Below are 12,490 nucleotides of genomic sequence, written 5' to 3' on the forward strand. Positions count from 1 at the left end.
TACTGTTTGGTTGTAAAAACAAGCAGCACAGTGTGAATATACACAGGATCTTATCTCTCAGATCGTATCTCCACCGCAGCCTGCGATAAATCCTGCACTCCCCAGCACTAGCAGCAATGGCGGCTGTCAGTATAAAATGTATCTATTATCTTCCTCTTATTCCCCATCAGGGTAAATGCTCGCTATGTGCAATTACAGATTATTATTATTAGTGATTTTAACTTTATTAGCGATTTTAATTTTCGGACATGCCGCTGCAGATATAGAGTGCTAATTATATCTACTATAGAAATTAATAAATATATTTTTTAATATAATCATATGAAGTGTGCTGATGACTAGGACTGCTGGTCCTGTGCACAGTCGGTGCAGGACACGATCCATTGTATGGGTGACAGTCCTACCCTGGCCGCGGCTCTGTATAGAGGACACCGGGAGGCTCAGCACGCTCATTCATCACAGGAGGTGATCGAAGCGGCGGGTCACTTTCTCTTACCTTAGGATCGATCTTCTTAAAGTTGGAATCGTCCTCATCCACCTCAAAATAGAGTTCAAAGGAGGTGACGGACAGAGTCCCCTTTACCACCACAGAAGGGGCTATTAATTGTGCTGGGGTGCTCAGGCTCACCGGACCTGCCAAAAAATAACAGTGTGAGACCCTGGAGGACAAATGGCAATTGATTCAGAAGCAGTGCGAGATCCAGTGTGTTACATAGGACACCTGGGTATTCTGTGCCCAGTATTATATAGGAACCCTGGGCATGGCAGAGTATTCTATAGGAATCCTGGGCACGGCAGAGTATTCTATAGGAATCCTGGGCACGGCACAGTATTCTATAGGAATCCTGGGCACGGCACAGTATTCTATAGGAATCCTGGGCATGGCACAGTATTATATAGGAACCCTGGGCACGGCAGAGTATTCTATAGGAATCCTGAGCACGGCAGATTATTATATAGGAACCCTGGGCACGGCAGAGTATTATATAGGAACCCTGGGCACGGCAGAGTATTATATAGGAATCCTGGGCATGGCAGAGTATTATATAGGAACCCTGGGCATGGCAGAGTATTATATAGGAACCCTGGGCATGGCAGAGTATTATATAGGAACCCTGGGCATGGCAGATTATTATATAGGAACCCTGGGCATGGCAGATTATTATATAGGAACCCTGGGCATGGCAGATTATTATATAGGAACCCTGGGCATGGCAGATTATTATATAGGAACCCTGGGCATGGCAGAGTATTATATAGGAACCCTGGGCATGGCAGAGTATTATATAGGAATCCTGGGCACGGCACAGTATTCTATAGGAATCCTGGGCATGGCAGAGTATTCTATAGGAATCCTGGGCATGGCCCAGTATTATATAGGAATCCTGAGCACGGCAGAGTATTATATAGGAATCCTGAGCACGGCAGAGTATTATATAGGAATCCTGAGCACGGCAGAGTATTATATAGGAATCCTGGGCATGGCAGAGTATTATATAGGAATCCTGAGCACGGCAGATTATTATATAGGAACCCTGGGCATGGCAGATTATTATATAGGAACCCTGGGCATGGCAGATTATTATATAGGAACCCTGGGCATGGCAGATTATTATATAGGAACCCTGGGCATGGCACAGTATTATATAGGAACCCTGGGCATGGCAGAGTATTATATAGGAACCCTGGGCATGGCAGAGTATTATATAGGAACCCTGGGCATGGCAGAGTATTATATAGGAACCCTGGACATGGCAGAGTATTATATAGGAATCCTGGGCATGGCAGAGTTATGTAGGGCAACCAGACACAGCAGAGTATTATATGGGAACCCTGGAAAAGGCGGAGAATATCATATAGGACACCGAGACATTGCAATGTCCAAGTGTCCTATGTAATACATTGCAATATCTAGGTCTCATATATAATACACTGCAGAATCTTATACAGGACGCCTGGACACTGCAGAGTATGATATAGGACGCCTGAACACTTCAGAGTATGATACAGGATACTGCAGAGTATGATACAGGACATGTGGACACTGCAGAGTATGATACAGGACACCTGGACACTGCAGAGTATGATACTGGACACTGCAGAGTATGATACAGGACACCTGGACACTGCAGAGTATGATACAGGACACCTGGACACTGCAGAGTATGATACGGGACACTGCAGAGTATGATACAGGACACCTGGACACTGCAGAGTATGATACTGGACACTGCAGAGTATGATACAGGACACCTGGACACCTGGACACTGCAGAGTATGATACAGGACACCTGGACACTGCAGAGTATGATACAGGACACCTGGACACTGCAGAGTATGATACTGGACACTGCAGAGTATGATACAGGACACCTGGACACTGCAGAGTATGATACTGGACACTGCAGAGTATGATACAGGACACCTGGACACTGCAGAGTATGATACTGGACACTGCAGAGTATGATACAGGACACCTGGACACTGCAGAGTATGATACTGGACACTGCAGAGTATGATACAGGACACCTGGACACTGCAGAGTATGATACTGGACACTGCAGAGTATGATACAGGACACCTGGACACTGCAGAGTATGATATAGGACACTGCAGAGTATTATGAAGGACACCTGGACAGTACATGAGCACAATACACAGAGCACTACCTAGGGATGAGCTCATCCCTGCTCCTCTGTGCTCAGACATCAGACTCTCTTCTGGCATATCAGATGATGAGCAGCCGGGGGCTCCTTCCACATCAGTGCATTCACATTACAATAATCATATCTGTACTACATAGCAGCACACAGCCATGGTCACAGATGTTAGCTGCTTTATGTAGAAGGATAAATGTACATGTATGATCCTAGTCAATACACACATACTAATTTTCTATAAAGAACGTTCTTTCTATAGTATAATAGCAGAACATGTAGCACATATGAACATGTCATATACACACTTTTGCAGAATATAGCTTAAATATAATTTAAAACCATGAATACATGAATGTAATTGATTTTTAATGGGTAACATCTCACTCAGTAAAGTGTAGTAATATAAAGCCTTAATCTGATAGTTTGCTGCAAAACAGACTCATAGTATAACAACATATACATACACGATGCAGCTAAGCTTTGAAGCACATAACCTAGAAGTATATAGCTGCACACACACAGATGAATAATTCCAACATTAGTGGAGAGCACTCCTAATTTATACTTACAGACATATGCATACATAACAGTCTGACATATCTAATTACTGTTATGTATATCAATTCTGTAGAGCAGAGTACATATACACACACATATATATACACACATATACACAGATATATATATTACATACACATACGAAAAAAATACACCTTTCACTATCAATTTTCTAGCAGTATCATAATACAGTTACACACAAACAATGCTTTTCACTTCTGTAGAACAAAGGTTGACAGTATATAGCTGTCCATATACAACTATGATGGTATGATGCCTATCTGTAGGGCATAGGATGGTATAGGCCTACATACAGGATGTACGCTACTTTTGCAAAGCAAGATTATAATGGCAGCACACATGCACTTAGACTAGACCTTTTCTTTCTGCAGAGAATAGTCTCATGGGTACATGCCCATGTATGATTGCCATATGCCTATTGATCCTCCATACAGTACATTTATACAAAGAGCTGTGCAGTACATGAGTGACACGGAAATTCTGGATTAATATAGTGCTGAGGGATGAGGAGCACAGGGCCAGGTAATGATTTTGGTGAATTACTGCCAAAGAATTTCAGATGAATTGTCATTTCCATCGATTGTTAGACGGGTGAGTGTCTTTAATCTGCCATCAATCTTCATGTGTGCCATGTGGACAATGAGGAAGATTCTCTGCTGAGATTAGAGCAGGCTCTGCCCTTTATTCCCAGTGTACAGATACATTGTGTTTGCAGATGGGCAGCAGATAGCTACAGAGCTGCCTTGATTTCCCAGTGCTCGTCCTCACAAATGAATGAAATAAGCAGCTCTGTGTTCTTTTGCACTCTGTGCATTAACATGTAATCCAGAGGCAAAATAACATTTTTCCAATCACTCCCCGACATTCAATTACAGGAGGGAGAGGGCAGCTGCAAGAGGCAAGGGCAGCCTGCTCAAAGAGGGGAGGGGAGCTGACAATTTACACTTCATTTCCAAGCCACATCACTTTATTATTGAGGATTACCCCTTAATCCTATTGCCATTGTCAGGATTATGTAATTAAATCCCTGTCGCCTCCATTACTGTATCTTTGTATTCCTTTGGACTTTCGGAGCATACATCAACAAAGGAAATTAGATTCAAGATTTTATTTTTCCAAACCTTTTTCAATTATAAAACTCAATGATCGTGAGCTATAGAAAAATATATCTGCAATGCCGTAAATGTGTATTGTGTTATAAATTATTATTGATGGCTGGGCTTTCCATAAAATCCAATAAATGCAGAATAAACTGTATAAATAAGTGTAAAGGAGCTGTTGGAAATTTCCTACTTTTGCCATTAAAGTGGGAAAACTTATTTTATGTAGAAAACAAAGAAAAAACTTTTGCTAATCTTCTGTCAAAAAGAAAATGCAACATTTCCACCTAAACAAACGTCAAAAAGCGATGGCACACACATAATGAAATATTGTAATGCAGATGTGGTGCCACAGACATGTGTGATACGCGACCCCACTGTATAAAGCTTCAATTCAATCTACACTCTGCATGAAATGCTATTTTCTATTACTAAATGTACATATTGTACACAAAATACTGTAAAAACTGAAGTATGGGGTGAATAAACTATTTTACTGTGGATTAATAATATAGAATAGTTATGGCCACTTGTATGTTCCAATATAAATCTGTAAAAAAATAAAAATAAATAATAATCTCCCCTTTTCTTCACTGAGCTGATTGGTCTGGAGAAAACACTGTATATGTTGTCCTCATGGTTGATAGAGGAATCTTGCACATACAAGACCAGACCCTCAGCTGCTTCATTTATTCATTGTCAATGAATTTTAAGTTGCAGTAAGGCAAGCCGCATCATTCTCAGGGGTATTCAATTCAATGACGTTTAGAGACCCATGTGCAGTATGGGGCTGCAGCCAAGAGGTGGGGGGATGCTGCTGGAGAAAGAGGGGTCTGCTCTGAAATATTTACAGGTAATGTATCTCTTGGTACCCGTTACTTGAATTTTTATATATCGACAAAAAATTCAAATATCATGAAAATGGCTAATGAAAATGACAAGTATTTTCCTTTCTGCACTACTATACCAGGCATTCTCTGGAGAGGGTGAAATTACTCTATGTAATATCTGGTAACTAACAATACTAAATTTAATCACTTGTATTGACAACTGAATCCATTTCTATTAACCGAGATAGTACTGGTAAATATTACACATCGAAGGCTTTAAGCCTGTACATAGACATCCAGAAGTAAAAATGAACTTGCGTCCTTTAATCTGTCATTGACTCCTCCATTATATTGACTGCGATTACGAAGATTCATATGAAAGTAAGGACACATTTCTCTGCACACATATTCCAGTGCCATGACTGCAGATGAGCAATCTTCAGAATCCGCAATAAGAGTACAATTAAAGAACATTTGCCACAACAATGTTGATTTCATTATTTTGGCCCATCATTTTAGAATTATATACAAGCATTAAGAGCCAGTTATTTTTTTTCCTTTAGTGAATCATATTAAATTTCATGCGTCTGTTAATTAAAATGACTGCTCAGAAATATTGACTGTGGGTCCGCCCCCGTCCAGCTCTCTGAATACATCACTTGGTAGCTTCTTCTATATTCTACCAGCTAATTGGCCTGTGATGTGCCCTACTGATCAACAGTGAATGGGATGGATCCTTATACAGATGTGATGCATGAAGAACCACATTATCCACATTACTTAACAAGACACTTTGTTGTGTGTGAAGGGCGGAGAATCCTGCATAGGAAAAAGCTTGTTCACACAGATTTTTGATACATTTTTTTCCTGTGTTTTTTTTTTTTTTTTTTTTTTAAATAAAACACGCTGCATTTCTACAGTGATTGCAAAGTGGATGAGGTTTCTAAAATCTCATTTATACAGTACTTTTTTTTTCAGATTTATGGTGCTTTACCCTCTTTGTCTCTGCAACCAATTTTTGTTAGTGTGATTTTTCTCCTTCCCTTCTTTCAAGAGCCATAGCTTTTTTTTTTTTAATTTGTCGACAGTCATACGAGGACTTGTTTTTTTGCTGGACAAATTGTAGTTTTGAATGACACCGTTTATTTTACCATATTATGTGGTGGAAATGAAAAATAAAAAATTCCAAGTGTGGTGAAATTGTGAAAAAAAATGCATTTCCGCCAGGTTTGAGGGGTTATGTTTTTACAGCATATATTCTGCGGTAAAATTTAAATCATTATTTCTCCAAAACAGTACAATTACATTGTCATAGATTTTTTTAATCTAAGAGAAAAGCAATTCAGAAATTTATTAAAAGAAAAAAAAGAAAAATTGGTTTGTATCATTTTCTGAGACTTGTAACATTTTTTTTTCCATGGATTGATTTGTGTGAGGGCTTGTTTTTTGCACGAAGACCTAATGGTTTTATTGATACCAATTTGAGCTTGATGTCATTTTGAGCAGTTTTTATTGCTTTTTTTTTTTTTTTCAAGGGAGGACTGCAATTTTGTAATTTTTATTCTCATTACAGCTCTTACTAATTGGGTTAATTCTATATTTTGATCAGATTTATGAATGCGGTGATACCAAATAGTTTTTTTTTTCTTTTTTTGATGGACGGGGGAAAAAAAAAAAAGAGGCTGATTTGAACTTATCTTGATTTTTTTTATACATATATTAAGAGCTTTTTTAATTTACTTTCTTCTTTAGTCCCTTGATCACTTATACTAAATACTGCTATACAATACTATTGCAGTATACAATGAAAATAGTATTCTCCTTTGAAGGTCAGCATATAGCGAAGCTTCAGAGGAGGACCAAGATGGCAGCGGCGGTGGACTTCAGCAGGTCCCAGATGTCCTGGTAACCCATCGGTGCCACGTGATCGTGTCATGGGGTACTCCACTCTGACCGCGGCTGTTAAGACACAGATGCCGGCTATTTAATATATCCAGTATCTGCTGCTGGTGGAGGGAGCTCGGCTCCTGAGCCATCTTCACATGAAGTCACCCTGGCAATCTAGTACACAGTACTACACAGTAAAAAAAACAACAAAAAAAACCAATACAGCATGTCAATATTTTCAGTGTTTTTACCCCATTGAAAGAAAGATGGGTTGGCAACCAAAAAGCAGAAAAAAAATTACATTTCCAGTGCAGTTTTCTGGCAGTTGTCTGCATTTTTTCATTCAGAAAAAAAAGCATAAAAAGCTACATGTGAACCTGGCATAGAACTTAGCTTTAATTGTTGACTGAAACATAGCAAACAGGTAATGACATGGACAGGTAATACATGAAGTAATATCATATTGGCAGAGGTAGCTTTCAATTTACCTGTCAGATTTTCCAAGTCCTTCTCCTCTAATGATGACAATGTGTCATCATCCCCTTCCAGAAGGCTATCACTCTCCGAGATCTGCCCTCCCACGACCTGGCTCTTGATTGATTGTTTGCCTTGCACAAGAGCGTTTTCTTCTGGATCTACAAGGAAAATAAGGAAAACATCTGTAAGTGGCAATGACCATAAACAAAGAACACATTGCGCTAACACAATCTGCAACAAAGTCACCACAAATTGCTGTACTTTATAAGTAGGCCCTTACTGCATGTACAACGTAGACACCTGCCCTGCATGTGTCGTGGGAAGTTGGCTCTTTGGAATCCCTGCCATTAGTACAATAACTGACAGGTAAACACTTATACATTACACTTTGTGTAATAAAATTTGACAAAAAATACAATTATATAAAACATAGAAATTAGTGAATAAATTTGCAGAATCCTGTTGCAGCAGTCACGTGAATATTCTGGTGAAGCCGGAGTGGAGCCGTGCGAACCGCCTACTATCTGCTGGAATCCTTGTGCATAAACTGACTTGTAGGCCCACCACAACAGAGCAATACATCTATGAAGACGCGCTGGGCCTACTAATCCGGAGAGGCGCTGGAGATGCCGGCAGGTGGCAGCTCACAAGGCTACTGTACCAAGGCCAAGGAATACTGACATGACCTCTAGACCAAGGTCCTGCAGTCCAATTCACTCATCTTCACAAGATAATATACATACTCTCAATCATATACAGTGAAATCTAGAAGTTCACATTTCTGAGAAGACCACCCCCTTATCCAGAATAGATTCAGAGACCGAAATTAAAAAACACTCCCACATACATGGTTGCCCAAACCTGTGTTTAAGCTCCACAGAAGTACATTGTTAGGGGAGAGTCAGACTGCCATATAACTCGGACGAGGATTGCTATGCAATGCTCGGACTGGCTGTCTGCTCTCCCGACAGGAGCATGACTGTTTGTATTTCTCTGCAAGTGTCCTGCTTGGGTCAGGAGAGCAGACGGCCAGTCCGAGCATTGCATTGCATTGTGATCCTTGTCTGAGATATCCGGCAGCACGACCCTTCCCTAAAGGTATGTGCACACGATGAGTATATGATTGCAGAAATTTCTGCAACGTTTCTGCATCTCTTGGCAGGAAAACACAGCCTCAAAAATGTTACGTTTTTGCTGCCTTTTTTTCAGTGCATTCAATGGGTGAAAAACACAGGCAAAAACGCAGAGGATTGACATGCTGCAGATTATTTTCTGGACCAAATCTGCAAGTTAAAAATACTCAACGTGTGCATGATACTTCAGGTTTCTCATTCACTTTCCTGGCATCAGGTTTTGTCACAAATCTGCGCAGAATGAAAAACGCAACAAAAACGCACTAAATCAGCAACGTATGTACACAGCCTTAAGGTGACTTCCGGCTCACACACGGACCTCAAGTCAGAATAGCCATCATATGACCCAGAAGAGGATTGGAGCAGCGCTGGAAAACAGCAATCAGTGAATATACACATTAATCACACATTAACACAGGTTTAGGCAATAAAAAGTTTGTGGAATGTTTCTTTAAGCTCACCCTAAATTAAAGCACATCAGCCATCTTACATTAAAAAAAAACTGCAAACACAAAAAATGAAATTCCATGAAGCATTGTTAGATGATGTCTTATCCATGGACATATGATGGCCACAGTCAATTGCTGGATGTAATGCTGATGTTTTATTCATAATGATATCATTGTAATGGCTATGCGTCCAACAAAACCTTATCAGACTATGAAAGAACTGTGGGAAACACAGATACCATTAGCGCTAGATTGACAATTGACATGATTAAGTTTATCAAAATTTTTCCTTTAAAACATAGTGGTACATCTGAACCACACACATTGTAAATTGGACTGAAAAAAAAACTGTTGATGTCTCTGCTAATTCCACAATAAATGCATATTTTACATTAGGACTTTGCTGCGGTTTTACAGCGGATTTCAGCCTATGCATTGCAAATGGTGAAATTGCAGGGAAAATCCATAGAAATAGACTTAGAATGGATTATGATTATATATTGAAGTCAATTTCCATGTAAAATGTGTCTTAGCTACTGTAATACGCCGCAGATTTTCAGCCTGCAAATTTGTATGGTAAATCTGCAGTGTATTTGCTGCATGTTGACATCCGTCTAAAAGTCAAAATGGTTTACATGAAAATTTACTACTTAAAAATGTGCAAGTAAAAATGTATTGATGATTTGCATTTTCTATTGGGAAAACATTGTAACAGTAGTCATCAAAATGCTGATATGGCTGGTGATCCATGTACATTACTTGCTTTTAGCAGACTAAGAAAGGACAAGTTAATCACACCATCGTGACTAGTTGCATTGATATTTAGAATTTGTACCCTCATTTTCTGACCTTTTAGGTTGCAGAGGCCTGTAAATGGAAAGCTACAGATGTCCCCAGCACACATATCTGCTATTCCACACCAAACAGTACAATACAAAGGAAAAGTCTTGAACAACCCCGAGGCTTGTATGGCATACTTTCAATCAAGAGGTGCTAGGAAAAATGTCCACCCCCCTCGTGAGAACACTTGTCTTTACATAAATAGAACTCCCCAAAGCTACGAGGCTGCCATGTGAAGAGGAGCGCCCCTAATACAGCTCTAAATGAAACACCATTCCAGTTTGTCAAGGTAGCATATGTGCAACATTTTGCAATTGTTAAACCTGAGCCGAGAAACCCCTTGTCATGGAAAATATGCAGCTTATTGATATTTGGAATGGTTTTCCTGTAATTAACTCCCCCATGAGGATTTTAAGTTAGCAGCAGTGAAATTACCAACATTGCTTTAATACACACCACATGGGCTGGGGCCTTTCACAAATCTCAGTGGCCTAATAGCATTCTGCCACAGGAGTTTCTGTGCTTTCCTCCAGTAATTAGAGCACAGCTACCCCGAGCACAAATTAAAGGATAATGAGGGTGTTTAGAAGTGGCCATAAAATATCTTTAGTTTATAAACCAAGTCTAGACTTTATAAGTTTAATCATCTCAGGAAGATGTCAGCATTTCCTCAAAAAAGATTTGATCAGTCACTTTCTCACATTGCAATCTGCTGAAATCCTACAAGCCCACGAGCTGCACACGTCTGCATCACCGTTGATCCACTTTCCCTTTATGCGGATATTTCCGATAGAGGAGATCAGACTCAGAACTAATGTTCCTCGTGTAATACAATCTATTTCCTTTTTATGGCTTTCATTGTATTTCAAGATACAGAAAGGCATACAGCATGTTCTCAACACAAGGGACACGCTGGACCATGGAACAAGGGATTACATTTTTTTATTAATTGGGTCCAAAACAGTTTCAATGAAAATTCTTTCTTTATTTTACTTCTATGGTATAATTACGTATGTTCATGCAAAATAATGCAGGTCATTATTTGGTCAGTATTTTGTAAGCCAAAACCAAGAGAAACCTTATTCTTAGCGAGAAAATCAGATGGTTGGAGGAGACGTTCCAGATTCCCTCGATTGCTGGATGTCAAATCAAAGGTACGTCACTTATCAGCAATATCAAGCTCCCCCCCACCCCAAGTACAACTATTTGCTGTTTAATAAAGTTATAAGCTTTTTTTAAAAGTTATCATGTTATGAAATATAAGGATTTAATTCCTCCTTTGTATATTAAAGGGGTTTTCGCAGATTGAGGGTAATTTCTGCAGTCAAACTGTAAATACAGGTTGGCGAATCCTGACAGTGTGCACTGCGCACACTGTCAGGATTCTCCCTCAACTGTCAGATTGGCTTGTGCAGGTGGTCAAGTGTCAACTAGATTCTCATCTGCTTCTCTCAATATCCTATTAAGAAAACAAAAAGAGAATTTCATCAGCTTGTAACCATCAGTCAGGCAATACGTACTGCACACTGTCAGGATTTGCCAATCTGCAGTCGCATTTCATAAATTTACCTCAAGCCCGGAAAGCCCTTTAGGAGAATGATGCACATTTGCAACCTGTTGCTGACACTCTGAAAATGTTTCAGAAATAAAAATAAAACAGATTTTTTCCCAAAATGTAATCCTCACAAAAATGCATCACGCTATATACACTTCTCACCACTGCACCAAAATGATCAGTAAGACAAATCTTTATCTAGATTTACACGCAATAAGAATTTTTTGAAACTTTGCAGTTCATGATTGGGTGGAAATAAAATTCCTTTTTCTACATTACCTTCTAGAGCTTATTACCTTATTTTTTCTTTACGTTTTTAATCTTAAAGCGAACATTTTAAATGGGATACTTCTTTAATCACTTGCTGTCTACAATACCCTATTCAGTTTCTACCTGCCGATAAGTTGTGCAGATGGGATATGAAGGGCAGTCCTACAATTTTAAGTGGTTTTTAGGCTGAAGAGAAAATGTTGTAGTCACTGTGTGACTGCAGATTGACACATTATGACAACGTGCAACATGCACAGTGTGAATCGGCAGATGAGAAATTTGTTGGCACATTGACAGCAAGCAGGCAAATCGCCGACTTGGAAATAAACTGGAATTCCAACAATATGCACACTGGGCGGTTAGTATCTGTATGTCCTAGTATGGGGACTCAATTATGGCAAGAAGAAAGTTTTAGCATTTGAGCCAGTACCATCGACAAAGGATCTACACTAGAAGTGAAAATCATGGTGACTCGTAAAAGCAGACATTAACCCAGACTGGATGCAGTTATTCTTTTTCCTACTGCTCTTGAGCAGGAGGGACGTATTTATTGGGTTTCTTACCTCAACAAATGATTAATTCCCACTGAAAAAAAAGACTTTTCTCTTGGTAAATGTACATACACCAGGTGTAACACTCAGACATTCTTCATGCACTGAAAAACAAATTGATGAATATGGCTTCCAGTTTTGCTGTTCTGCTCCAATCTT

At 39.5% G+C, this 12,490-nt stretch overlaps 1 protein-coding gene across 3 annotated transcripts in view; it reads right to left on the bottom strand.

Moving 5' to 3' along the window:
* The window catches only part of LRBA (LPS responsive beige-like anchor protein), a 646,348-nt gene that overhangs the window by 293,889 nt on the left and 339,969 nt on the right, over window positions 1-12,490 (bottom strand). For all 3 annotated transcript variants that reach the window (XM_073642521.1, XM_073642520.1, XM_073642519.1), the window contains exons 38-39: window positions 7,545-7,691; window positions 497-633 (exon numbers count right to left, since the gene is read on the bottom strand). In XM_073642521.1, the coding sequence (XP_073498622.1) occupies window positions 497-633; window positions 7,545-7,691 (284 nt within the window). The remainder of the gene's footprint in view (window positions 1-496; window positions 634-7,544; window positions 7,692-12,490) is intronic.

The sequence above is a fragment of the Phyllobates terribilis genome, unplaced genomic scaffold, assembly GCF_046119375.1.
Source record: "Phyllobates terribilis strain yellow unplaced genomic scaffold, ASM4611937v1 Scaffold_1__5_contigs__length_1240528914, whole genome shotgun sequence".
In the NCBI taxonomy this organism is placed as follows: Eukaryota; Metazoa; Chordata; class Amphibia; order Anura; family Dendrobatidae; genus Phyllobates; species Phyllobates terribilis.